At 40.2% G+C, this 27,582-nt stretch overlaps 4 protein-coding genes across 5 annotated transcripts; 3 read left to right on the forward strand and 1 right to left on the reverse strand.

Moving 5' to 3' along the window:
• Nucleotides 1-104: 104 nt before the first annotated feature.
• On the forward strand, nucleotides 105-9,924 carry sel1l (SEL1L adaptor subunit of SYVN1 ubiquitin ligase). Its single transcript, XM_089022067.1, has 22 exons — nucleotides 105-195; nucleotides 466-600; nucleotides 756-793; nucleotides 1,203-1,275; nucleotides 1,731-1,898; nucleotides 2,759-2,864; nucleotides 2,942-3,104; nucleotides 3,325-3,378; nucleotides 4,131-4,190; nucleotides 4,282-4,363; nucleotides 4,428-4,576; nucleotides 4,702-4,758; nucleotides 5,241-5,309; nucleotides 5,419-5,496; nucleotides 5,569-5,631; nucleotides 5,713-5,800; nucleotides 5,886-6,034; nucleotides 6,993-7,158; nucleotides 7,279-7,353; nucleotides 7,425-7,597; nucleotides 7,671-7,799; nucleotides 9,140-9,924. Exons 2-22 carry the CDS (start codon nucleotides 537-539, stop codon nucleotides 9,362-9,364), a joined length of 2,229 nt encoding a protein of 742 aa, XP_088878193.1. The 5' UTR covers nucleotides 105-195; nucleotides 466-536; the 3' UTR covers nucleotides 9,365-9,924.
• Nucleotides 9,925-10,129: 205 nt separating this feature from the next.
• Nucleotides 10,130-16,346, forward strand: LOC148883659 (phospholipase B1, membrane-associated). Its single transcript, XM_089022068.1, is given in 16 exon segments — nucleotides 10,130-10,222; nucleotides 10,321-10,385; nucleotides 11,060-11,150; nucleotides 11,224-11,282; nucleotides 11,376-11,443; nucleotides 12,402-12,445; nucleotides 12,535-12,655; nucleotides 12,769-12,820; nucleotides 13,974-14,054; nucleotides 14,163-14,228; nucleotides 14,302-14,393; nucleotides 14,482-14,563; nucleotides 15,464-15,614; nucleotides 15,617-15,747; nucleotides 15,831-15,902; nucleotides 16,022-16,346. Coding segments are annotated over 16 exon segments (1,368 nt in total). The 5' UTR covers nucleotides 10,130-10,164; the 3' UTR covers nucleotides 16,157-16,346.
• A 1,791-nt stretch (nucleotides 16,347-18,137) lies between these two features.
• Nucleotides 18,138-22,054, forward strand: chga (chromogranin A). Of its 2 annotated transcripts, none has more exons than XM_089022794.1 (8): nucleotides 18,138-18,378; nucleotides 18,477-18,526; nucleotides 18,792-18,885; nucleotides 19,029-19,097; nucleotides 19,196-19,285; nucleotides 19,535-19,702; nucleotides 20,706-20,986; nucleotides 21,073-22,054. In XM_089022794.1, exons 1-8 carry the CDS (start codon nucleotides 18,339-18,341, stop codon nucleotides 21,154-21,156), a joined length of 876 nt encoding a protein of 291 aa, XP_088878920.1. In that variant the 5' UTR covers nucleotides 18,138-18,338; the 3' UTR covers nucleotides 21,157-22,054. The 2 variants fall into 2 exon arrangements, with proteins under 2 accessions (XP_088878920.1, XP_088878921.1); XM_089022795.1 differs by having other exon boundaries at nucleotides 18,145-18,378; nucleotides 19,535-19,696.
• Nucleotides 22,055-24,550: 2,496 nt separating this feature from the next.
• leg1.1 (liver-enriched gene 1, tandem duplicate 1) lies at nucleotides 24,551-27,415 on the reverse strand. The gene is made up of 8 exons (XM_089022798.1): nucleotides 27,088-27,415; nucleotides 26,406-26,492; nucleotides 26,250-26,323; nucleotides 25,934-26,038; nucleotides 25,714-25,832; nucleotides 25,452-25,593; nucleotides 25,281-25,377; nucleotides 24,551-24,854 (listed from the first exon to the last, which is right to left on the reverse strand). Exons 1-8 carry the CDS (start codon nucleotides 27,377-27,379, stop codon nucleotides 24,703-24,705), a joined length of 1,068 nt encoding a protein of 355 aa, XP_088878924.1. The 5' UTR covers nucleotides 27,380-27,415; the 3' UTR covers nucleotides 24,551-24,702.
• Nucleotides 27,416-27,582: the final 167 nt, after the last annotated feature.

Consider the following 27,582-nt stretch of genomic DNA (forward strand, 5'->3'; position numbering starts at 1 on the left):
GATTCAGTGATCAACGCTGATTGGCTTTCATCCCACAATGTGAACTGATTGGTCAAAATGGTGATCAAACCGGTAGCATAGCGTACGATGATTGGTCGAATTGTGAGAACCAGAAGTAACTACGAGTAGCTTCGCTCAAACGTTCAGTGTTGTTGGCTAGTGTTATTAAACTCACACGTTTGGGATTATGATGACGTACGTGGCAAACTGTTATTGTGATGGAGTTATTTTGCATTTTCCTGCTTTTTAATGATTTTATTTGACTCTTATAACGATAACTTGTTAGCCAGACGTTATTTCATCCATAGCGACGCTTTCGCGTTAACATTGTTAGCACCTCTGACAGCTGCGGTGGTAGCGACATTGATTCGGGCGTTTCTCATTTATTTCAACGATAACGCGAGCGCCGGTAGCTCGGAGAAAGACGCGATACTTATTTTGTTTACTTTGCGTCGTTTTTGGTAGAGTAAAGCAATCGTTGCTGAATGTGCGAGGACGGAAAAGACTGCGATAGCAGCTCCAGCTAGCGGCTAGCCATGGGGAGAGCCGTATTGACTTGCATCTTTCTCTTCGTCGTCTTCGTCTGCGGAATCACAGCTGGTAACTATGCCAAAAACTCATTGCTTGTTTGCTCGTTTTGACTTGATCTTGGGCATGCACGTGGCCCTGCTATTGCTAAAGCTATCGCTTATTGAGGGGCGTAGCACAACTGTGGACTCTCTTTGAAGCGACTTTTAAGTTAACTTGTTTTCCAGACGAAGAGCCACACGGGAATGACAGACGGGAGCTAAAGGTGCGTCTAAATGGCTACGCGCGTTACACTTTTCTACATGTGACCACTTTTAAAGTTCCCGCATAGTGAGGAAAAAAATGGACATCTCTCCCAAACTCCCTTTGTAATGTGTACGATCTCAAGTGACAGTGCGCATACTGTCAAGTCTCCACAAATTGGTAGAAATTCTGCTCTCCTCCTTGTTGCCTCCCCAAATAATAACAGGCTTTTTACGTTCTGTTTACATCGGTTTTTGAATTCAGATACAAATCTCTGAACTCTGCCCCATTAAATGCATGTACAGCTATCTAGCTGGATAGCGAGATAGCTATCTAGTTTGATAGCTAGCTAGCTAAATAGCTATCTAGTTGGATAGCCATGTCCAATTACTGCCCAAATTCTAATGATTCCCTTTCCTTGCCGGCTATAGCCCTACCATGATCCCGAATCAGAAGAGGACGATGTCTCGGAACTACATGTTCAAAAGCAGAAACCCAACGAAGGTATGTGTTATAAATTCTCCATCAGCACTTGAGTTATGAAATAAAAACAGAAGCAACACAGACTGGTAGTATTTACTTGTAATTTTTCCAACCACATCCGAGAATAAGGGCGGTTTATGAGCTGACTTGTAACAAGAGCAGCTGTTTGAGTAAACTTGACACTCCCTTGAGAAATGACAAGCGCTACGCACCTGTCCCGCGTACTTTATAACCTTGCCAAGCGAGATGTTTTGGTCTCTTGGATTCCACTTGCATTTTTTTTTTCAAAAGCTGAGCTGTTCCAATTATCATCGGTTATCATCATGAATAATCTGGTGAAGAAAAAAAATCCCTGTCAGTGCCAACGGAGCAGAGACTATGAGTCACCTGTCATGTTGTGTGGAAATGTGCCAAGTTAAATGGCACTTAGTGTGACAGTATTTTATTTCAGAGTATTTTTTTGAACCTCCCTCCAGTTCCCGTGGTGAACGGCGGCACGGCCGACGGAGAACCCTGTGCCTTCCCATTTGTCTTCCAAGGCAACGAATACTCACACTGCACCACCAAAGGCCGCGGGGACGGACGACTGTGGTGCGCCACCACCTACAACTATGACGACGACAAAAAATGGGGATTTTGTGAAAGTAGGTCGCTTTACGGACTCTGGCAGTACCTGCGTGAGTACCAGATCGGTAGCTAGCTAGGTAGCTAGCTATTCATCTAGGTAGATATCTATTTAGCTAGCTAGCTTTCTAGCTGGATAGCTATCTAGCGATCTATCTATCTAGATAGCTGGCTAGCTAGCTATCAAGCTAGATAGACAGATCATTTGATAGCTATCTAGCTAGAAAGCTATCCAGCTTGATAGCTATCTAGCTAGAAAGCGATCCAGCTTGATAGCAATCTAGCTAGAAAGCGATCCAGCTTGATAGCAATCTAGCTAGAAAGCGATCCAGCTTGATAGCAATCTAGCTAGAAAGCTATCCAGCTTGATAGCAATCTAGCTAGAAAGCTATCCAGCTTGATATCTATCTAGCTAGCTAGCTATGCAGCTTGATAGCTATCTAGCTAGCTATCTATCCAGCTTGATAACTAGCTAGCTATTTATCCATCCAGCTTGACAGCTAGCTAGCTATCTATCTATCCAGCTTGATAGCTATCTAGCTATCTCGCTAGCTAGATAGCTATCTATCCAGCTTGATAGTTATCTAGGTAGCTATCTATCCAGCATGATAGCTATCTAGCTAGCTATTTATCTAGTTATATATTTCTATCTGCTGTGAAATGTAAATTTCTCCACTGCGAGACTAATAAAGGCAAATCCAATCCAATCTAGCTGGCTATCTATTTATCTAGCTATCCATCTCTAGAAAAACGTATCCTGTGACTGTAAAGTGACCTTGAGAGTTTTGAAAGGCGCTTATAAATGAAATGTATTATTATTATTATTATGCACGTTGTCTGCTGCGTGAATAATAAGCCCCCCCCCCGTCGTTCCCCATAGCCGAGCAACAGGCGCAGCAGAGACTGCAGGAAGAGGAGGCGGAGGATGAGTACCAGATGTTCCTGCGCATGCTCAATAGCACGAGCAAGAAGAGTCAGCGGAAAGCGTGAGTTCCCCGGCCTTCTCTCACTTTGCCCAATACTACAATTTCTAGGGCATGAAGTGCGTATTTTATTTATCCAGGCTGTACGAGAAGCTGCTCAAAGTGGCCGAAGGAGGCCACCAGCGTGCCATGGAGAAGGTGGCGTACGCCATGTTGTTCGGTGACTACATGAGTCAGAATGTCAGCCGGGCTCGGGAAATGTTTGTGAAGCTCGCCGCTGAGGGTTCCCCCAAAGGACAGACGGTACACGTTAATAAACCTTGTCAATCCATTGTATTGTTTATCCAGGACGATGAGCATATTTGGTGCTCCATGAACATGAATGGCGTTTTGATTCTTTTCAATACGTTCCTCAGATGAAATGAATTCAAGTTGTCAAAGGATCCCTTTTATTTGTTTATTTTGTTTTATTTGTATTTTTGTGGTGTGCCTCATTTGCGCTGACCTCTCACCCCTCCCTCAGGGTCTTGGATTTCTGTACGCCACTGGTCTTGGAGTGAACTCCAGTCAAGCCAAGGTATGTGTCTATGTATTTTTTTAGTCTTGCTGTCGTAGTTGTATTCTCATTCTGTGATTTAAAAAATATATATATATTTGAAACTATTTTGTTTTTTTTACCTGGTACCGTTTTTTAATATACTTTTTTTTGTTAATTATATGTATTGTGAATTGTCACATATCCATAAAACATTTAAAATACATAAAAAAAATGTAAATATATTTGGATTTATATTTCACAGCAACAAAGTGATGAAAGGAATGAAAGGAGAAAAACAACAATACATGAGCTGCCGGAAAGGCAGCCACTCTCGCGGCTTGAAGTCAAAAGAACAAAAAAAAAAAACTAAGCAACAAATAATATAACAACACAAGGACACAGAGTCATTCATTCTTCAGCATATTCTGTACCACTTTGTGACATGAAGCAGTTCTAGATGAAAGAGGAGAGGATCAAAGCGTCTTTCCACCAGTGGATCAAGGACATCGTGGTGGAATATGCACGTCGACTACAAGCTAAATGTTGAAAGCAAACACGCAGCATTAGCATCCATTGACGAAAAAGAGATTGTCTCACATTTCCTGTCCCACGTAAATCCGCTTCAATTCCAAGCCAATTCAATTCCAAATATATTTTTCTTGTTAATTCTTATTAGTTATTGTTGCATATTTATTACCATTTCATTTTTTTGCTTTTATCATTTTTTTCTTTAGTGCATTATTATTTAATTACTATACCAATTGTGAATCCCCCCTTTTTTGTCACTACAGGCATTGGTGTACTACACCTTTGGTTCCCTGGGAGGAAACTTGATCGCCCATATGATTATGGTGTGTTTTCTTATCTGTCAAAGAAGCTGCATTCAAATATGAAGAAAAAAAAAAATCAATCAATGACGTTTCAAATGATGCAAATGGTTAGGGCTACAGATACTGGGCCGGTGTGGGCGTACCCCAAAGCTGCGAGTCAGCGCTGACGCACTACAAACTGGTGGCCAATCAAGGTGAGAAGCCTCAACCGCTCACCCGTCGAACGGACGCTGACTGCTTTTTTTCCGTTTGGCTCAGTGGCCAGCGACGTTTCGTTGACGGGGGGTACGGCCATTCAGAAGATCCGACTGCTGGACGAGCTGGAGAACCCCACCAATGGCATGCTGGAGGAGGATCTCATCCAGTACTACCAGTTTCTCGCTGAAAAGGGGGATGTGCAAGCCCAGGTAGAAAAGTCGAAATAAAAATGATAATCAAACTCAGATATTAAAACCCAAATCATGTTTTGAAACCCAACCGCTGTCATTTAAACTCTTCAAACTTAATTTGGGACCCTTATTCACTTGGTCAGGTGGGACTGGGTCAGCTTCACCTACACGGAGGACGCGGCGTGGAACAGAATCATCAGGTATCACGACCTCCCACCATGATTATTTTTTTTAGCTTTATTTTTGGGGGCTTTGAAAGGTGTTTGTAAATTAAATGTATTATTATTATTTTATTATTGTATTATTATTTATTATTCAATTATTATTATTATCCGCTATTATTCATTATTATTATTATTCGTTGTTATTATTATTATTATTCTTTATTATTATTCATTGTTATTTTTCATCATTATTATTCATCATTATCATTTATCATTATCATTTATAATTTATAATAATAATTATTTATTATTATTCATTATTATTATTCATTATCATTTATAATTTATAATTGTTAGTATTTATTATTATTATATATTATTTCTTATTAATATTATTTGTTAGTGTTAGTACGGTATTACAGTTTTCGAGAGTTTTGAAAGGCGCTTAGAAATGACATGTATTTTTAATAATAAATGTCATATCCCTAATGAATGATGTGACGCTTCCTGTCCAATAGAGGGCGTATGACTACTTCAACCAGGCCGCCAATGCAGGAAATACACATGCCATGGCTTTTCTGGGCAAGGTGAGCGTGATACTGCCACCCACTGGACTGGCGGTGAAGTGCTCCAATTTGAATTTTCATGCAGTTTGAGTTTTGAATGACAGCTTTTTCTGGTTATTTTTCTTCCCAGATGTACAGCGAAGGCAGCGACTTCCTGTCTCAGAACAACGAAACAGCCCTGCAGTACTTTAAGAAAGCTTCCGATCTGGTCAGAACTACTTGGAAATCCATCTTTGAATTGCTCATCCTGTCTTGATGTTCTAATTTGAAACCTATGCAGGGAAACCCGGTGGGTCAGAGTGGCCTGGGGATGGCGTACCTGTATGGGAGAGGCGTCCCGGTGGTAAATCACATGATTGCATCCTCTGACAAATCCTACACAAAGCAACTTCGATATTTTTCATGAGCTGGATGTCCTTTTCAGAATTATGAGCTGGCACTAAAGTACTTCCAGAAGGCAGCTGAACAAGGCTGGGTGGACGGTCAGCTGCAGCTGGGAACCATGTACTACAGTCAGTCACTCATTTCATTTATTTATTTTTTTGGTCTGTGGGACAAATACCTTTTTGTATTTATTTTTTCGTCTGTGTGTTGCAGATGGCTTGGGTGTAAAGCGGGACTACAAGCAGGCGCTGAAGTTTTTTAACCTGGCCTCGCAGGCCGGCCACGTCCTGGCCTTCTACAACCTGGCGCAGATGCACGCCACCGGCACTGGTGTCATGCGCTCGTGTAATACGGCGGTGGAGGTAGGTACTTTCTGTACCCTCTTTGTTATATGAAGCAGTTCTAGATGAAAGAGGAAAGGATCAAAGCGTGTTTCTACCAGTGGATCAAGGAGATCATGGTGGAATGTGCACGTCGACTACATGCTAAATGTTGAAAGGTGCCAGGCGTAGAATTAAAATTTTTAAAATAGGGTCTGGAGGTCATGGTCGTAAGTACGGGTGGTCGTAAGTTGGATGTTACCTGTATATGCCTTCATGATTGACCTTCAATTTGTACATTTTAATGAATTTAATTCCATTTTGATTGCAATATAATGTACTTAAACTGAAATGTGTATTTTTAATCCGGTTTATCATTCAAATTTACGTCAAGGTTAAGGGGAAAATATTCTGAATTATTAACTATTATTCATCATTATTTGTTGTTAATTATTATGAATTGTTATTAACTCATTCACTGCCATTCACAAACTTTTTCGGCAATTGAAAATATGACGTAGATCGCCATTCCCGAATTTGTTCGCATTTTGTTAGTTTTTTTCTTGTTTGGGTGCCGATAAAGCGCTGGCCATGGCCTCTGGCAATGTTTTTTCCTTTCCACAAGGGGCAGCATTTCCCCTTTTTTCATGTTAGCACTTTGTTCCAGCTTCAGCTGTTGTTAAAAGGCAATATAAACCAATGTGTATGTATTGCATTGTATTTTGGACAGCCGCCCTCATTTTAAGCTCATATAACTCCAGACCCATATAGTTTAGGAATTAACTCTATTTATCTGATGAAAGAAGACAGTCTAAAGTTTTTTTTTACGCTGCATTGAATGTTTATGTCGTCCTAAAACTCAATTTTCTGTGGGTCTTGGAATTCCAGTACAATGACAAAAACCCTGGCACTGGAGTGGACACATTTTTGCACACCGTCTGGCAGTGTATGAGTTAATTATTATTTGTTATTAATTCTTTTTATTTTATTTTTTTTGCAGCTGTTCAAGAACATGTGCGAGCGCGGCCGCTGGTCCGAGCGTCTGATGGCGGCGTACGGCAGCTTCAAGGAGGGTGACAGCGACGCGGCTCTCGTGCAGTACCTGCTTCTTGCCGAGCAGGGCTATGAGGTGGCCCAGAGCAACGTGGCCTTCATTCTGGACCAGAGTAGGAAGACTTAAAGCTTAAAAAAAAAAAAAACACAGTTTAAAACCAGATGAAGTTATCCGGTACTCCACTGACATATTGCAGCACTTAGAAACGTGATTTTTCTCTCTCCGCCACCAGAGGGCGCCAAACTCTTCAACGAGAATGAGACATATCCACGGGCTTTGCTTCACTGGACCAGAGCCGCAGCTCAAGGTGTGCTCACGTATCCCCGTCATACATATCCCATCAGGCATTGTCATCACGCCGCCGTCTCTTCCCGTCAGGTTACACGGTGGCCCGGATCAAACTGGGCGACTACCACTTTTACGGCTTCGGCACCGACGTGGACTACGAGACGGCCATCATTCACTACAGGCTGGCTTCAGAGCAGCAGAACAGCGCCCAGGCTATGTTCAACTTGGGTTACATGCACGAGAATGGACTGGGGATCAAACAGGTACCCCGTTGTGGCGGAATTTAGACACTGGCGCCAAAACACTCTGAGATAACATCGCCAACGCATCACACAGGACATCTACCTGGCTAAGCGATTTTACGACATGGCGGCAGAAGCCAGTCCCGATGCCCAGGTGCCCGTCTTTTTGGCTCTGCGCAAGCTCGCTTTGGTCTACGCTCTGCATGTAATGCAGGACTTCAATGTGAGTAGTCAGCACTGACCATTTTACACAGCTTGTGTTCATTTAAAGGACAACTGACATCTCCGGACAAGTTGCGTCCATAATTCTGGAATATCACTTCAAATGACTTCTACTGAGCGCATTTTACAAAGGTTCCACCGCATATAGCTGTATTTTACATTTTAAGACTCTCGCTGAATATTCGGGAAGTCTTTGTTTTTGAGTTGGTGACGAGTCCATATGTGACGTCACTGAAGGAACACCCCTGACCGAAAAAAAAGGACACATTGTAGCAGTCCTTCCATCACGTCAATGATTGTTTGGTCTGAAAACCTCGTGTTGCACCAGAAGAGGGCGTCCAAGCTCCATATAAGGAATTTATCAGCCTGTGGAAACACAATACTGTCATGTCTCCAAGAGGTCGCCATTTGTGTACAGATGGCTTGTGCGGGTTGTTTGTGGCGCCTGATTGATGGGATATTTTAACCTTGCAGTCGACACTCTTCCTTTGAACTATCAAAGTTTAAACTCTCTCACTGTCGTCTGCCTGTCTCTTTAACGTTCAAACCACCTCCCCTCACTGCTGCGTTCTTGACCAATCACGTGGCTTTAACCAAAGACTGGGGGCGGGGAATAGAGGACAAAAGCAGTCTGCTGCCATTTTGTTGTTAGAAGAAAGGGCTCGTTCGCGCAGGCAGCTCCGTGTACGAAAAAAGTTCGTATGCCAAGGTAAAATTTTCATAAATGTAACGTTCGTTAACTGAAAAGTTTGTAAGCCAAGGTGTTCGTAAACAAAGGTATTACTGTATTAGAAAAAAATATAGAAGCACCCAAATGTTATATTACCAAGAAAAATAAAAGTGGAGGGGAAAATAAACAAACAAATATCCATCACACTCTGTCACAAAAGGGCGACTCTAAAGTGGATAGAATCAATACCTGCACCTCACATAATCCACCTGGCATCAATTTAGATCAGGGGTGTCAGTCATTTTTTTGCCCCGGGCCACATTGTAGTTATGGTTTCCTCTCGAGGGCCGTTATGAATTTGGGGAACCCATTAGAACGTTTAAATCCCTTCAAATATTACATATAGAGCACACAGCAAATTAATGAATACATCGTTTTCAAATCTGAAGTCAAGAATAATGACTTTTATTGTGGTTGACATCCAAAAATATGAAATTTTGGCTGAGATTTTAGCAATCATCATGGAATTTAACAAGTTTGATTTGCTTTCGCGGGCCGAAAAAAATGATGTGGCGGGCCGGATTTGGCCCGCGGGCCTTGACTTTGACACCTGTGATTTAGATCCACCGACTCCCATTTCTAGCCTGAACTGATCTTACCTTTGTTGTCAGCTTTGGGAGCTGCTCTATCAGGTGGACTTGGACCAGCTTCTGGGGCCCGAATGGGACCTCTACCTCATGACGCTTATTGCGCTGCTGCTCGGCACCATCATCGCATACCGCCAGCGGCAACGCCAGCACCAAATTATGATGCCGCCTCCAATTCCGCCGCCACCACCACAGCCAGCCCAGCAGGAACAACCGCAACCCCAAGCCGAGGAAGAGGAACTGCAGTGAAAAACGGCAGGAAATTGTCAAACACTCTATTGAGTAGCTCGCGCTTGCAGGCTCGACGTGCTCGAAGTCTCAAAATGGCCGGCGTTTGGTGCACTTTCTTCACTGGAAGACGTAGATGTGGGACTCCCGGGGCTCGGGAACAAAAGATAATGCTGGGTTATGAAACGATCAAAGCAAATATTATCTATTTTGAAAGTCCTGTGGAATATTTTTTTTTGTTGGCTTGTTTCATTCGATTTCCGCCATTTTTTTTCCCCAATAGATAATAGTTTTGGAAAGAGTGAACCGGTAGTAGTAAAGTAAAGCTTAATTTATGCAACATCTGGAATGGAATTTTCCGAAACTTTTTTCCCCCCTCATTATTTAAATTTAACCCAATTTTTTTCTTTTTAAAATCACCTTCATTACAACTACAACGCTGAAGAAACTTGGTTTTCAAACTAAACTTGAAACCACATGTTTTTTTTCTTGACACATTAACCAACTTAAATGAAACACTGGTCATTTTTATTAAGCTTCTAAATAAATTAATAAAACATTGCGAAATATCAAATAATAAATATGCATGTTTCTTTGAAGTTTGTACTCTTGAAGGTCTTGGAATAAATTGCGTTGTAATATATATATAATCGATAATTTCCAGCAAATTATGGAAAGTGTGTGTTTGTAGGCGGGCTGGAAGGCAGGCTTCGCTTCCTATTGGTCAATACCAACTGTCAATCATCCCAATGGGCGGAGCCTTACATGCGAAAGTGCTGAAGCGACTCACAGGTGCCCCATTGACTGACACTGCTACTACTATGGGGTGGCTTTGCGTTGCCGTGGCAACGTGTGTGCTCGTGTCACGCTGTGTCAAAGGTAAAGTGCTGGAAACCCCGCGTGGTGACGTTTGTATTTTTACTCATCAGCACGCAGCGTTTTGTTTTTCAGTTAGCAAAGAATCTTTCATTTCTAAGGTGACCTCTGGTGGTGGAAATATAAAGAGGGAATACGGCACTACACTAAAGAGGCACTGAATAAGGTACTATTTACTTTTAAACACTATTTTTCTCTGGTGAAATTGCTTTATTTGCTGTCCCTAAATTTTTGAGTTAGATGTTAACTGGGTTCTCGGTTTCCTTCATTAATCCCTTTCAGAAAGTTTAACGAAAACAGTTACTGAAGACACTCAATTCGGCAATGAAGGTCATTTTATTGAGAGTTATTTGTCGAAACTCATCCTGGTTCCGGCCTTTTTTATCAAACAGCAATGTGCAAAAGTTATTTAAAAAGCGGGTAAAACACATTCCAGCACAACGCGACATCCACAAGTCTCCACTTTTACTCAGCGACATCAGTTTAACATCCTGTCAGGGCTTCAAAATTAAAGCATAACAGGATGCTGACAGTCAGCACAGTGATGATTGATTTTAAACCAAGAAACTGCGTTTCTGTCTATTTCGGATACATATTTTGCTTTTAGGGATCGCTCATATGAATTCAAAATTCATCTTGACGAACTGAATGAGTTATTTAGGGTTTTCGAGTGATGTTCCTCTGTTGTCCGTTAAAGGACAACCGACGTCCCTGGACAAGTTGTGTCCATAATTTGCAAAATCACTTGAAATGACTTCTACTGAACGTATTTTACCAAATATTCCACGGCAAATAGCTATATTTTACGTTTTAACTTAGCAAAAAAACATTTCTCTTCAGGAGTTTCCAGACAAAACCCGTCCAGTCAGCTTCAAGCATCCATCTTTCCAGTGTCCTGATATGAGCCCTTCTCCTTCAGCTCCTTCCTCAGGTGACTCACTGACTGTCTCAAAAATACACGCGCACCCGGTGTGCTTTTCCTTCTCTTAATATTTTCCTTCTAGTGGAGTTGGTGAAACCAGGCGATATCAAAGTGGTCGCCGCGCTGGGTGATTCTCTCACAGTAGGTGCTGATTATGAATATTTCCTGGTTGTGTTTCCTCGTCTTATTGGGAAGTTCAATTTGTGTGTGTGTTTGTATGTCCGTTTCATGCAGACGGCCATCGGTGCCAATGCTACCACCGTCTTGGGCATTCCCATTGAGTACCGTCACGTTTCATGGAGGTAAGGCAACAGGCATTGAATTGGGATGGGGCAAAGTATATATTTTTTCCTTTTCTATTTATTCATGTACACTATTTATTCATTGATCGATTGATTGAGTAGCATTTACTATTGTTTATTAGATTGTTTATTATTGGTTTATTTGTTGGTTATTTTATTATTTATATTTATTTCTGTATTCATTTATTTATTTACGTATTTGTTTATTGTGTATTTTTTACTTTTTTATTTGTTTTTTTATTATTGGTTTATTGGTTTGTTATTTATTTATTGTATTTATTTGTATTTATTTATGTACAGTATTTGTTTATTTATTCTTGTAATTGTTTATTGTGTATTTATTTTTTATGTATTTGTTTCTGTATATATTTGTTTATTGTGTATTTATTTGTTTTATTTATTAGTTCATTTATTTAATTTATTTATTATGTTTATTATTGGTTTAATAATATGTTAGTTTATGTATGTATGTATTTATTTATTTGTATTTATTTATTTATTAGTATTTACTATTGTTTATTGGATATTTATTTTTATTGTGTTTATTATTGGTTAATTCGTTAGTTATTTTATTATTTATATTTATTTATGTATTCATTTTTTGTTTATTGTGTATTATTATTATTTTTTTTAATTATTATTGGTTTATTGGTTTGTTCGTGTCTTATTTATTTATTATATTTATTTCTATTTATGTACAGTATTTGTTTATTTATTAATGAAATTGTTTATTGTGTATTTGGTTTTTATTCATTAGTTCATTTATTTAATTTATTTATTATGTTTATTATTAGTTTAATAATATGTTAGTTTATTTCTATTTATTTACATGTATTTATGTATTTGTTTATTTACTTCTTTATTGTGTATTACTTTTATTTGTATATTTATTTAACTTTAGGAAATTAAGGCATGAAGAATAATTATCTTTTGTGTGTTTTTTTTTTTTTTTTTGTAGCATCGGGGGTTATGGCTCATATGAGGACGTCATTACTTTGCCCAGTAAGTGTTTGTTTTTCTTATTTATTTCTTCATTCATTTTTCTTTCAGTTTCTTCTAATTGGCAAATCACATGACTGCATTTCTATCAGACATCATCAAACTTTTCAATCCAAACCTGCTTGGTGCCGCCCGAGGAAAAACGCTTCACGGCACGGAGGCGGACGTGAGCCAAACAGGGCTCAACTTGGCCGTGACGGGACAGAACACCTTGTATGAAATGTTCCTACCTCGCATAAACGTCATTTTTTTGTTTCCGTAGCAACTGACTTTTGTATTTATTGCTAACGCTCCATTTCTTATGCACCATTTTTTTTTCTTGCCAGCAATCTCCCCAGTCAAACAAGACATCTGATTGACACACTCAGAGGTTTCGAGGTAAGAAAAAATAAAAACGCTTGATTTACTCAGCGCTTACAAAATCATTATGATGAGTTCTCATTGTTTCTTATATTTTTTTATTGTTACAAGTCTTAAAGGACAACCGACGCCTCAGGACAAGTTGTGTCCATAATTTCTAAAATCACTTCAAATGACTTCTACTGAGTGTATTTTACAAAGATTCCACCGCATATAGCTGTATTTTATATTTTAAGACTCGCGCTGAATATTCAGGAAGTCTTGTTTTTGAGTTGGTGACGAGTCCGTCTGTGACGTCATGAAAGGACCGCCCCCTGACCTAAAAAAGACACATTGTAGCAGTCCTTCCAACACGTCAATGTATATTTTGCTATACATGTTTGGTCTGAGAACCGTGTTGCACCCAAAAATCGCCAGAAGAGGGCATCCAACCTCCATATAAGGAATTTATCAGCCTGTGGAAGCGGAGGTGGCCACTGGAGGTCGCCATTTTGTGCCTCTTTTTTTTGGGTGAGAGATTTTCCCCCAATGTTGCCTCAAAATTGCATATATAATTCTTTAGTCGATTGCAAACATGTATGCTTTCCTCTTCAGAACTATTTGAATCATATTCATAACTGGATGAGTAACAAGAAAGCATCTTTTCCGAATCTGAAGCCATTGTTTTGATTCTCGAGCAAGGCAAGACGTCTTGGCGTGATGTCACGAACAAGGGGGCGGGACCTTCTGAAACTGGCCATTTCAGGTTTCATTTTGAAGTCATTTTTGGACACTTTAAGTCATTTTTATTTGTGTTTTTCATTTGACTAAAAATATCAGCCTGCGTGTTTTGGGTATTTTAGATGCTATAAAACGTTTTCCTGATGTCAGTTAGGAAACAAAAAAATGGTGTCGGTTGTCCTTTAAGTGACCCACAAAATGGTATTATATTTCTTACATTAAACTTCTGCATTATTTATTTTTTTGTCAAACGGTTGTAGAAATTTTATTCTGCCAAATATCAGTATCGAAGTCGGCCTTAAAAAAAATAAAATAAAAACTGGTGTTCAAAAGTATTGGGACAACACACGAACTCAACTACTGCAGGACAGAGGACATTTTTTTTTACAAGCATATTAAATTCTGCCCTGTTTTCTTTCCATTTGATATGATTGTCTTTTTTTTCCTCCAGGGTTTAAACTTTGAACAGGACTGGAAGCTGCTGACCATCCTCATGGGCATGAACGACATCTGCGATTATTGCAAAGACAAGGTGCGTCTTTCTTCCTTTTCCGTCTTCTTCCGATTGGATCAGCCTGTCATCTATCAAAGTGTTCCTTTTCTATACTGAAACTGTGTTTCCTTTGTTTTTACCTTCAAGGCGCTTTTCTCTGCTGAGAACTTCATTCATTACATGACCGTCTCCTTGGAAATGCTCATGAATGAGGTCAATGATGGATCTTGAAAATACGTATCATGATAATTACGCCAAACAGGAATTAAAGATCTTTTTCCTTCAGGTTCCTCGCATGATTGTCAACGTGGTGCAGATCCTTCCTATGCAAACGCTCCGGGAAGTTCAGAAGCCCACACCGGGTTGTCTTCTCCAGCGGTGAGAGGCATCATCACACACCCTTCGCTTAAAACCTGAAGGTCAAGAATCACGTTTTAGTGTCTAATATGAATTTCATGGACTTCAGCTCCTTTTGCTCGTGTCTGATTGAACCGGTGGCCCGTTCTGCTGAACTGCGTGAGCTGGTGGAACTTAATCTGGAGTTTCAGGTGCAACCATGATATCCTTTCACACTATTTGCTGTACTTTTTGTGCTTTTTTTTTTAGCTGTGTAGATTTAGCTTTTTAACACTAAATAGCTCAAACGAGCCTAATAATCTGATTTGTGGAGATTTTTTTAAATAAATCGAATCAAGCTAAACTACTGTCCAGGAAATGACCAGAAATACCCTTTGTATCTTCTTTGGACTAAAATAGCTAACTTCCTGCTTGTGGCATAGGGTTTGTTTAATTTTATTGTAATTAATCAATTAATGAATTTAATGAAATAATTTTTTGGTTATTTGTTATTTTTTAATAATAATAATAATAATCCATTTAATTTCTAAGCGCCTTTCAAAACTCTCAAGGACACTTTACAGTTGTTTAATTGTTATTTTTTATTTTAATTTGTATTTTTTTTTGTTTATCATTTGTTATTTCTTATTTGTTTATTTTATTGTTTTTTATTATATTTTTTCACTTTTTATTTTTTACATATTCTTATTTTTTTAATTCTTAATTTTTATCTTTTTAGTTTTGTATTTGTATTTTTTATTTTTTTGTATTTTGTAATGTTGTATTTTATTTTGGTATTTGTATTTGTATTTTATTTTATTTTTTGTTTTTGTTATTATATTTATTGTTATTGTTATTTTTATTTTAGTATTATTATTATTATTTATTATTGTTATTATTTTTATTTTATTATTATTGTTATTATGTTTTGTATTATTATTGTTATTATTTTTATTGTAGTAGTATTGTTATTATTTTTCTTTCATTATTTTTCTTTTATTATTATTATTTTTATTTCATTATGTATTTATTTATTTTTGCTGGTCTGATCATGATGGACATGCTTCCCAAATTTTAATGATCATTATTTCCGTTTTGACTTCCCTCCACAGAGAAGATTGGAGGCGTTGCTGGTCGCCGATCACTTCTTCCGAGATGACTTTGCGGTGGTCTTGCAACCATTTTTAAAACAGGCCGATCCTCCTCGCCTTCCCGTAATCATCATCATCAACAACAACAACAACGCTGTGACATCATCACGCATGATTTCTCACTCTCTTCCCTTTATTTCCTCAAGCAGAGCGGCAAGATAGACATGAGCTTCTTCACCCACGACTGCTTCCACTTTACCATCAAGGGTCACGAGGAGCTGGCTAAGGGCCTGTGGAACAATATGGTCAACCACGTGATGTTTTTTCATTTCATTCAACATTTTTATGAAAAAAAAAAAAGCTTGACTACATACTTCTATGTGCGCAGTTTCAACCAGAAGGACGAAAGACAGTGGTGAGCAGTTTTTCAGACCCCATCACTCTCATGTGTCCACCCACGGTGAGGTGATGATATGATTAAAATAAACAATGATACTCTTGTGGAGGTGAAACCACTCCCCTTTTAATTTTGATCTTTATTCTTATTATTATGTTTTTTTTCTGTTTGTGTTGTCACAGGAGCATCCATACATCTTCACTCGACGCCACTCCGTCACATCCGGTCAAAGTTACAGACCACGCATATGGCCGGTGATGCTCGTCTCCTTCTCACTTTCTGTCCTCGTGGCGTTCAGGTATCCTGGTTTTTGGTAAGACTCTTCCCAGGCAGGCGATGACATTTTAAGTGAAATTAAGTCTTTTCGAACAGTTACGGAAAAACAACAATGAGCCTCATTGCAACGTAACAAATGATACTATTTTTGAATGGTACCTTCTTAATGTTTCATGTTTAGTCTATAAAAACGAATTTAATGGATTTATAAAGCTCTATTTTTGTGATTGATGTACAGTATTTCTATATTTTTCATGTCACCTGACAACTTGATGAATTGCTGTACTAACCGCTGTCCCCGAAAGCATTAAATTAGCACATTTTGTCGGAACAATACATTAGTTTAAAAAAACAACATACACACATAAACAACAACACAAATTACTCATCCTGTGCGACTCCTTTGATAGCTCATACAACTATGCAATTGTTACATAACTCGCCTGGTACTAGATAGCTAGCTAGCCAGATAGCTAATATACAGTAGCTAATAGATAGCTAGCTAGCCAGCTCGATAGCTAATAGATAGCAAATAGATAGCTAGGTAGCTAGCTAAATAGCTAGCTAGCTCGATAGATAGCTGGATAGCTAGATAAATAAAAAGAAGTGAAGAGAGGAAATAAGTATAAAGTCACGAGAAAAGACAACAAAAAAAAAGCTAAATGGGATGAAAGAAAGTTGAGCCAAGGAGCAAAAAAGAAAAAAAAGGCACATTTGAACAGCGTGACCAAACATAAATATGCCGCAAGATGATATTAGGAGGAACGCGATGTACATATTCGACATATGGAAACTACTACTATATAGCACTACATAGTATTATACTTTTGAAATATTTTTTAATAGAATATAAATCAATGAAACGTTTGGTTTCATGCTTGTGTTCATATAACATTAGTGAAAGGTTTGTACTTGCAGTCACATCAATGCTAGTTTTGTTAGCTTACCCATATACATTTTGCATTGTGTATTAACATTAAGATAGCAGACTTTCTTAGGCCCAAGTTTGCCTTTGTAAATACACCATTTTTAAAAACCTTGCTATTATTATGAATCCTTTACTCTACATTTACTGTAAAATCTTCTTAATAAGAGCTTATACCTAATGGTAGTTTTTTAGCAGAGTATATAGAAACCGTATGCACTATTTCGTAAACTGGTCTTGAGTTCTTATGTTTGTGGAGCAATGGATTTTTATTATGAATGTGAGATTTATCATCGCATGTGTGATTTTCACTCTATACGTAATGCACCTGCAACCGTATTGTTGAGCTCATCGTGCCTGCTGGCTTACGTAGAGGTCTCATTATGAGCTTCAAAGAAAACATTATTCATTTTTAAACAAAAGGGCCCCGTTGCCTCACGCAGGATAAACATGGGTGAGGTAGCCTTTTATTGTGCACGTGGAAGAAAAACACAATCAAGCTCAACAAGAGACGGTCGGGTGCTTTGTTTGAGCAAACAGCTTCCTTTTCATGCCACTAAACAATCAAGCCTGGCCCTTACTGGACACTTGGACACACCAATGGAGACAAAATGGCCTCTGTGTCAACAAATGCATTTTGTGATTCATTTGTGCTTCTTTGTCATGTAACCCACTGAATAATAATCACTTTTATTCTGCTTTGTGATTTTCTGAAAGTATTCATCCGTGTCGACAGGAGACATGTTACATAAAAATATTGATGAGAATGATGATGAACAACAAAAATTGGCATGTTATTTAATGTGTTTCTTCTCTCTTCCGATTGGCTGAAATTATCCCTATTGATTGACAGCCTACACGTTTTTTTTACAGATATTATATATATAGTATATATATATATATATTTTTTTTTTTACTAATACATTACTTTTTATTTACGCTTGGGCTAACATCATTTTTATGTTTTAATATTTGATGGTATAATAAATCCATATTTCTAAAATATCCGTCCTCATCACAACTGCCTATCCCCTGACCAAGATGGAAGAACGTGCAGGTGCTATTGGCTAACGTCACTTCCGGCTCGGCGCCTTCATTATAAAGGAGAGCGATGTCTGATAGCGGTGAAAGCGTCTGTGAAGAGGCCAAGAAACCGGACGCCGGATCCATCTCCGCTGAAGGACGATCGAATAAAAACATAAACGCCGCCAAAATATGTCCGTATCTTATCAAATATTTGTTGATATGTTGGTAAAATAAGCTTCTACTCCCGAAGACATTTTTTTCTATCTTCAAATATGATCGCGTTGCTGACTCTCACTATCCTCGTCAGAAGCGGTGAGTGAAGATGTTTAAAATTGATCATATTTGAAATATATCAGTTACATCGGACTAATTACTAAAACCTACTAATAACTAAACCATTTTTGTGACAGTTTTTCCTCTGCCGGTGACACAGAATACGCTGGAGTATGACGACATCAAGGTAGGAAAGGAAAAAAATCAATTATATTTACGTACCTGAAGTGGACATTTGATGGCCACTTCATTAGGTATACCTGTTCAATTTCATTGCATTGATTATTGAACAGTGTTTTGTCATTATGGCTACATTGTAGCACACACACAACGCCATTAAGTGAATTGTCCCTTGGGAGGGAGGTGGGATGATCTCTATATAGAGTATTACAGGGAGAACAATTAACCCGATTGGACCTTGATTTTTATTTTTTATTTTGTTTTACATTCAGGTGATGAAATGCGTAGTGGAGGCACTCATGGATGTGTTGTCCAAGCCACGGCATCTTCCTGTCAGCCAGCAATGTCTGCACACACTCCGAACTGGTATTTTCTGATAAAGATAATTGCTATGCTAAGGCATAAATTGTGTGAACTATTAAACCAAATGCTAAAATCTGTAACAGGAAGAAAAGATAAAGTTGCATGTACTCTGATGACGTGCTTTTATCTGTGTGTATTCCTCCAAGACGACCACCTCCTAGCACTCCTTCGACACTCCAATTTCCTGAATAAGCTGCAGGAAGTCGCCACCCAGGGTACATTTAATTTCTCATTAAGCCATAACAGCCCTCCAAAGGAAAAGGTAACTAAAATGTGACCCACGAATAAAACAATTTTGACATCCCTTCCCCAGGTGGTGATGAGAGAGCGTGGCCACCTCTAGGAGGCGCTATTGCACCCCATCATGAGATGCTAGCTCATCAAAATGTAGCCGATGTCCCTGGTAATATTGGTATTTTTTTTAATCTAACCTTGACGTTGCAACAATGCTAATACAAAAAAATAATAATAAAGGAATAATACATGCAGTTGATATAATAGTAATTTTCGTACCTGATACAATTTTCTATTGCTGAAATGCGCTTCACAAGTCTATCAAATCTACTAAAGCACTATTGGAGAGCAGGCGTGACGGCAAAAAAATCAATCAATCAATCAATCTCTTATTGTAGTCAATTGAATTTCATTTAAGATGGGTCCATGCTGAATGCATTCGGAGGACCCGGTGAGCGCTTCATCATGTCCCGGGAAGCTAGGAGGTCGAAAGAAGACGAAGAGGAAGACAAGAGAGGAAAAGACGGGGGAATTTGGAGGGCAGGCGAGACGAGTGAGGATGATGACGAGGACAATACAAGTACTGGTATTTTATGATATTTTTTTTACAGGCAAACAATGTCTGGTTCAAGGACAACCGACACCATTTTTTTGTTTCCTAACTGACATCAGAAAAACGTTTTATAGCATCTAAAATACCCAAAACACGCAGGCTGATATTTTTAGTCAAATACAAAACATCAATAAAAATGTCCCAAAACTACTTCAAAATGACCTCGGCGATGCCGTGTTTCAGAAGGTCCCGCCGTCTTGTTCGTGATGTCACGCCGGGACATCTTTGCCTTGCTCTAGAATCAAAACAGTGACTTCAGCTTCGGAGAAGATGCTTTCTTGTTACTCACCCAGTTATGAATATGATTCAAATAGTTCAGAAGCGGAAAGCATGAATGTTTGCAATCGATTAAAGAAGTCCTCCCGTATCAATTCGAGCCGTCAGGACTCCAATGTCGCAACCCAGAAAATGCACAAGATGGCGCCCGAGCTCCATTGGAAATGGGCTGATTTGTCTGCTGGGAATTTGTGTCAACTAGTATCAAATAGTAGTCTTGGTGCAACACACTACGATTCACTATCACATTATTTATGTGTTTTCCTTCAAATTTCGCCATCAACACGATGTTTTCAGACCAAACAAAGTACCCAAAATGCATTGTGTGTTGCTTTCTCGGTCAGGGGCATTCCCTCCGTGACGTCATGTCAGGCATCGTCACCAACTCGAAAACAAGACTTCCTGAATATTCAGTGCAAGTCTTTAAACATAAAATATAGCTATATGCCGTGGAATCTTTGTAAAATACGCTCAGTAGAAGTCATTTGAAGTGATTTTACAAATTATGGACACAGCTTGTCCGGAGGCATCGGTTGTCCTCTAAGCCAAATGCTTTGAAATTCATTGATGGACATGCCGTCCATTAACACACATAAAAAAAAAAAACATATATTAAGCTGAGTAGTACAAAAAAAATCAAAACATTGCATATGACACTACCACAATAATAAACACTGTGAACATTCCACCTCATTTTCAGTGTGGACATCAGAAGAAAAAAGACAACCTGTCCCTGAAGAGGAGAAAGAAGAAGAAGAGCGAATGAAGAAGAGGAGCAAAGGTTTTCTGCTCGGGAAGGAATCCGAAAGTGAGGAGGGAAAGGGGCAGGAGGAAGCCCGCCATCATTCCAAGGAAGTTTCGGAGGAAGAGGAGTTCAAGAGGAAGAGGAAGAGGAAGCTCAGTCCGGAAGAGAAGGAACTGCAGATGATCGCACGCAGGACGCCGGAGGAGGAGGACGGCAGTGCCGCGAGGAAGTCAGAGGTAAGATGAAGACGTTGGTGTCAAGTAGAGGCAATGTTGCATTTGTTTTTGTTTCCTGATTTTCTGTCTTATTGTGATGTCATTAGGACCCCGAGGTAGAAAACCTCACAGCCATTGAATCTGAGCTGGAGGATGTGTCCCAGAAACTACACCAGCTGCGGCGAGGTTGAGCTGGACATGACGTCCTCTTTCCATATTTTTTTAATCTATATATTTTTCAAAATGCCACAACACATTGAAAATGGGAATTGCTATTATGTACAGAAATCACGAAATCCGATTAAATTTAGCATGTTTTATGAAAAAAGTACATACAATTCAATTCATACCAACAATTATTGCATTATAAGAGGAAGTAAAATACATACTGTATATTTCTGAAGTACCTGATGTTTAGCATTCAAATATTACATTGCAACACTGACCTCCACACAAAAGGGGGCGACCGAGAACACGCGAGTTCGTATAGATGCCGTTTTTTTCAAGGCAGGCGCTTAGCTAGCAAGGTAGCTAGCTAGCTGGTTTCTTTGACTTCATCCTAATAAACGACAGACGAATGAACATAAAACAACTCCTGGAAAGTTTCTCATCTTTTTCAGACGAAAATACTTTTGAAGCTCCCAAGAGAAATAAAATTAAAGCGTTAGATTTAGTTTTGAATTGACAACTTTTACAGGTAAGGTGAAAGACTGAACGAATCAAGGTAAGATGATAAAAATGTTTAAAGAATTCGATGTGTAATGACATGACTGTAAAATAATGAAATCCAAAATGCAATGGGGTTGAATGTAACTATTTATTGTCGTTCCTGGTGTTTTTAAAGGTGATAATATCATTCCAAATATGTACATAATATTGTATTTCGTCATATAGGTATCAATGAAAATGTGTTTTCCCACAACACTTGGTCATTTAATAAGAAGTTTTTTTTTAATGAATAGGACCTTGCAATTCCTATTTCACATGTGTCTAGTGCATATCATTAATCTTACTTTTAAAAACATACATTTTTGATGATTATTTATTATTGAAATTTGTAAAAAAAGAAATAAAGTAATGCGAACTCAATTGTGTTAATAATAACAGCACACTTTTGTAGGAGTTAATATTTTCGTTGGCTTGTGAAGCAATTGTGTACTTGTACCTGTTTTTTAAAAACGTAATTTTAACCCCCCCCCCCCCCCCCCCAAAAAAACAAAAAAAAAAACAATCACATGATATTTAAGATGAGTTTCAGTAGCTCTGCGTCCTCTCAGCAGCTTGTGCCTATGCTGGTAATGATGGAAAAAAAGATGTTTGGCAAAACCGGGATTGAGAAGAAGCTGCTCCAACATCTCTCTACCCTTCTCTCGCATGACACATGATGCCACGCCACATGCGTACTAGAGCGCCGCCTGCAACAGCGTCATTGGTCATACCGCAAATCTCCTCTGCATATATTTTGATTAAAATTGCTTGGTTCTCTTCCTTGGTCATGTCAGCTATGTTGGGTGCTTGGTCACCCTCCTTTCAAGACAATTTGTAAAAACAAACAAAACAGTTCATGTCATACATCGCAAGAAGAATGGAAGAAAATGTCAGAACCCATCCCTTACCCTGAGAACGTGTCCCGGCAGCAACCAAGAAGACCATTTATTATTCGGGTACTTATTATTTGAAATAGTGCACTATATTTCCGTACTTACAGCCCCACCAGCTCTGGGGAGAAATGCACATGATATCTCCGTTCTGGTGCCCACAGGTTGTGACGCCGGTTGGGTCGGCGAGGCGGCCTGGCAGTGGCAAATGTCATGTCGGCAGAATCCAGAAATTCAGTTTTCTTGGTCTAGGTTACCTCACGTACATACTCAGGGATTTAATCAATCAAGTCGTCTGACTTTTGACATTATCCTGGATGAAGTTTTGCCTCTTATTGAATCAGGCCATATTTCAGGTCACAGCGAACAACAAGGCGCTGTCTGCGAAAATAGAGCTCCAAATATTTGCTGACATTGCCCCAAAATCAATGTTACCAAGGGAGAACATTCAGCTGCTCTTTGTTGGGTTGTCAATCATGTATCGCTACCCGACTGGTTCCTTGGTTTGCTTATCTTGGCGTTTTATGGCCTCAGACTTCAGTGGATATGTTTGGTTTGGAAGTACCGCTTCATAATTCCGATTTTCATAACGGCCAGGGAAAATGGTTTCACACTGGCTTCTGGAATAATAATCCTTTTAAAAAAGTCTGAAGCTTTCCATTGATTTCTTTTGAAATGTTCGAGTCAACGCACTAACTGTTTAATCAATCTGGCCAACCTCTTGCAGTAACAAACAGCTTGATTGGCTTATTAAGATCATGTGATCGCTAAAAGGTCTACTATAGTACACTCGCTGCGGATGTAAAATGATCCAGAGGCCAACTACTCTTAAGGACAAAGCATGGGGTGTATCAGCCACCCGTCCCCTACTTCCAGTGGTTCTTAATCTTGTTGGAGGCACCAAACCCCACCAATTTCATATGCTCATTCATCGAACCTTTCTTCCAATGACTGTGCCTACTAACTGCAGAGCAGACTGAGGGGTGGACCTCTGTGGCAGAGGATCCACCGAACCCCTGAGACCGACTCACTGAACCCCTAGGGTTCGATCGAACCCAGGTTAAGAACCACTGCCTACTCCCCAATGGCCAATACAATGATTCAGGACAAGGCTGAGCAAGTATTATAACTGAAATGCAAAATGACGTGCCCTCTGAACCTAGTCTTCACGATGCTTCCACAAGTGGATGAGCCTGATGCTTTACTGATTGATACCAGCACACATTTTAAGACTGCCAAAGTAGGATCCTCCTTGCCATCCCACCTGAAGTCAGCATCCATCCTAACTGCAGAGGGAGGCCCCACAGGGAGCACCGGTACCCATGCAACCCATGAAGGTGGTGGAGATCATCAACCGGTAGAAGCTCATGCGATGTGTGAAGTTCGATGGGTTTTGGGTCAGGATGTCATTGTGTCCGGGCAGTTCGCTGACCCACGCCGCCATCTGGTCCCACATGATGGGCAAGCCGTTGTCCAGAATGACGGCCGTGTAGGCGACGGATGCCACCACGGCCAGGAGGAGAAAGCAGTAGGCCGTGAGACGTTGCATGGCTTTAGCAAAGGTGGAAGGATAGAAGGAGTCAAGAGCGGATGACGCTGAAATGAAGCGAATGGTGTAACCTCTGGACTTTTGTTGTTAGGCTGTTGGCACCTTCCCAGCTGTTAGTCCTCGTGATCTGCGGGGTCAATCGACCTCACAACGAGATAAGGGATGTGTGGACAAAGGCATCAAGATCATTGACTTTGACAGTGTTGGCTATTCCAACCTCTTCGGGCAGTATGCAAGGGACATCCTGAACCAGTTGCCAGCCAATCGCAGACCGCACAGGGATGAACAATTCACGCTCATACTCACACCTAGGGACAATGTTCAATCAGCCTACTATGCACATTTTTAGAATGTGGGAGGAAAACGCAGTACCCGGAGAAAACCCATGCAGGCCAGGGGAACATGGGAACTCCACACAGTGAGGCTAAAAACACACACTTGTCTTGAGACGTTTTTATTATGTGCCAAAACAAAGCACAATTTCTATCCTGGTGATGAATTGTGTGTTGTTCACAGCAAAGTAAAAAAAAGAAGAAAAATGAGACACTGGTTTGGATGTTTAGTTGGATGTTGATGCATCTGTCTGTCCCTTAGCAGCTGGTGGCCATGCTGGTGATAATGGACAGGAACGTGCTGCTGGCAAAGCTGGGATTGAGCAGGAGCTGCTCCAGCATTTCTCTGCCCTTCTCTCGGGTGGTCACTGAGCACATGGCACTGCGCCACATGCGCACTAAAGTGCCGCCTGCAACAGCAACAGCACAGTTGCGGATTAGCCAAAAGGCTAAAAGTACTCAAAATACTGAAGTCAAAATTATGTACTAGATTGAAAAATATAGTTGAGATACACTTTGATCGCAAACCATTGTGTCATCCTTTGTGGGCTTAATGCAGTATAATACCACCACATGGATGCTATTGGTTATCCTGTCTATAGTGTTTCCCATGATGTGTTAGCACTTGGCTAGAACTTAATGGCAAAGTTATGTTTTTTGTTTTAAATAAATAACATGTATTTCTCCTTGTTTTGTTTGACAGTAAATCTCAACACTGTATGTCATTACAGAGTTGGAAAGGCCCTTTTCAATGTATAAATTATTTACAGCCACAGCGGAGGACATACAATACATCCTCACTGAAAATATTTGTGACTCAATTGATCAGTCCATACCAAGCATTGTGTTCATGCTCTTCATCCAGGAGAAGATGGACAGCGTGTGGTTCTCTTCCTGAGTCATGTCAGCAATGTTGGGTGCTTGGTCACCCTCCTATAAAAAAACAAAAAGGATGGAATGACTAATGGAAGAAAAAAAGAGTAACCCAACTCCAGCCCCACCCTAACCTGCAGTATGCGTCCCGGCAAAGGCGTGAGGAACATGACGGACTTCTCTAAGGAGGACTGGAAATTGGCGGCAGACACGTATTCGGCTGAGTTCATCCAGCTGGAGGCGAAGTTCACCTCTGGGGCGGAATAGTAGCTCTGCCTGCATGCCAGGAAAAGAAATACAAAATGGGAAAACGTACTTTGGGACCATCTCGTGGCATCCCACAAATAGAAAAACCAAGTCCGTTATTGTAGGCACTCATTGGAGATTGTGATTTACTTGGTGCTGCAGGCTGCGGCAGCATGAAGCGAAGCCATGTGGGCATCCCAGTAGAGGCTGAGGATGGAGTCTTTCTTCTCGTTTTCAGGCAGGGTGGACTCAGTGGAGGCTTTGAGGCCCTTTGGATATGCAGAGAGATAACCAAATGAGATATACAGAGAATTCTAGACATGGGCTACGGAGCCTTGTGGAACACCTCACCAGGAACTTGAAATCATACCTGGAAGAATGCGTCCCATTTAGTCATCACATCGGCATAGTTAGTTGAGCAGTCGGTGTAGGTGGTGCAGTAGCCCTCTGTACCTTCAGGAACCTGCATCTGGACCTGTTGACCGAGATAGAAAAAGTTATTATACTTGGTACTTCAAAACACTACAGTATAAAGTTAAGAGAGAGTGGTTTGTAAATACATTGTATATGTTTGTAGATTATTGCTAAAAATGTGGTAAGACTGATAGTTCAGGTCTGAACTATAATCAGAGTTGGCATCACTGCAGATACACGGGAGTCTACTTTGTCTGGAGCCTGTCGTGTACCTGGACTCCTTGTCCGAAGAACCCCTGCTGGGCGGCGGAAAGGAAGGGTAGAACGGACGAAAAGTGGTTCACGCCTTGAAGACCAAGAACACAATTTGTTATCATTTATTTATTTGTTTATTTTTTTTGTAAAACTGTAGCACAGTTCATACTTACAGCCCCACCAGCTCTGTGGCGAAATGCACATGGTATCTCCAGACTGATGTCCGCAGGTTGTGGCACTGGTTGGGTCGGCAAGACGGCCTGAGACGCAGCATGTAAGCGGAATCCAGTTAGTTCGCTTTAGTTTTCCAAATAGTCTTTTTCATTGGAGCGTTTAGGTTGGAGGCCTGGATGCCTTTTTTTTGCCTCTCAACCGAGCAGGCTTTTGGAGTCCAGGGGGTTGTCCAAAGGGTGGTTGTCCTAAGGGTGTCCAAAGTTTTTGCTCACGGCCCAATATTCTGCCAGTTTTCCATTACATCTGAAATGATCCTCATCATTTCAGGGCAGAATTTGGACACTCCTGGTCGAGACCTTTGGTTGGCAATATAGGAAATAATTCAAGACTAGCTTTAGCCTGTCTTGTATCAATCAATGGAAGGTTTCGACTCTCTTAACTGAATCTCCAAGACAATTCCAGAGGTCGGAGATCTTAATCGGAAATCGGTTGTCAGCCATGGTGCAGGGTACATTTTAGTCACAGCAATAAACCGTATCAAAAAGACTAGAAATGGACTTCACTGGGAACAATTTGATCGGGATTGTGGTGATCAAAAGAAATGATAAGTTCACCAGGATCCGGCAGATACAACATCGCTTTTGGTGGACTACAAAAGAAGGATCATTGTTTTCATCCCACCTGAAGTCAGCATCCATCCAAACTGCAGGGTGAGGCCCCACAGTGGACTCTCAGTAGCTCCTGTGCCCATGGATCCCATGAAGGGATCGGTTGCGGCGATCATCAACCGATAGAAGCTCATACGGTGCAGGAAGTTCCACGGGTTGGGGGTCAGGATGTCGTTCTGCACAGGCAGGTCACTCACCTGAGCCGCCGTCTGGGCCCACATGATGGGCGCACCATTGTCCAGGATGACGGCTGAGTAGGCGACGGATGCCGCCAGGAGGAGGCAGGTAACCGTGAGGAGTTGCATGACTGAAACAGGTGGAACGAAGAACTCTGGACTGGACTGATGCCAGTGATGCAAGCTTTTGTACTCGACTCTCTGACGTTATCGCAGATGTCGATCCATGTGACTTGGGTCAGTGGACCTGACGGTGAGATAAGGGCTATTTGGACAAAGCCATCGATTATAAGGCTCAACTGGTCGGATAAAGACTTTCTTAATTCTGGGGC

Source organism: Hippocampus bargibanti, linkage group LG19, assembly GCF_051943395.1.
Source record: "Hippocampus bargibanti isolate YZ-2025 linkage group LG19, ASM5194339v1, whole genome shotgun sequence".
Classification (NCBI taxonomy): Eukaryota; Metazoa; Chordata; class Actinopteri; order Syngnathiformes; family Syngnathidae; genus Hippocampus; species Hippocampus bargibanti.

What these genes read in the sequence shown, in the direction of transcription:
- sel1l (XM_089022067.1), top strand. Translation starts at nt 537, where the DNA reads ATGGGGAGAGCCGTATTGACTTGCATCTTTCTCTTCGTCGTCTTCGTC. An exon ending in GACCAGAGCCGCAGCTCAAG is followed by an intron (nt 7,354 to 7,424) that starts GTGTGCTCACGT and finishes TCTTCCCGTCAG; the next exon opens with GTTACACGGTGGCCCGGATC. An exon ending in ATGTAATGCAGGACTTCAAT is followed by an intron (nt 7,800 to 9,139) that starts GTGAGTAGTCAG and finishes CTTTGTTGTCAG; the next exon opens with CTTTGGGAGCTGCTCTATCA.
- chga (XM_089022794.1), top strand. Translation starts at nt 18,339, where the DNA reads ATGATCGCGTTGCTGACTCTCACTATCCTCGTCAGAAGCG. An exon ending in AAATGTAGCCGATGTCCCTG is followed by an intron (nt 19,286 to 19,534) that starts GTAATATTGGTA and finishes ATTTCATTTAAG; the next exon opens with ATGGGTCCATGCTGAATGCA. An exon ending in GTGCCGCGAGGAAGTCAGAG is followed by an intron (nt 20,987 to 21,072) that starts GTAAGATGAAGA and finishes TGATGTCATTAG; the next exon opens with GACCCCGAGGTAGAAAACCT.
- leg1.1 (XM_089022798.1), bottom strand. Translation starts at nt 27,379, where the DNA reads ATGCAACTCCTCACGGTTACCTGCCTCCTCCTGGCGGCATCCGTCGCC. An exon ending in GCCACAGAGCTGGTGGGGCT is followed by an intron (nt 26,324 to 26,405) that starts GTAAGTATGAAC and finishes TTGGTCTTCAAG; the next exon opens with GCGTGAACCACTTTTCGTCC. An exon ending in GCCGCAGCCTGCAGCACCAA is followed by an intron (nt 25,594 to 25,713) that starts GTAAATCACAAT and finishes CCTGGCATGCAG; the next exon opens with GCAGAGCTACTATTCCGCCC.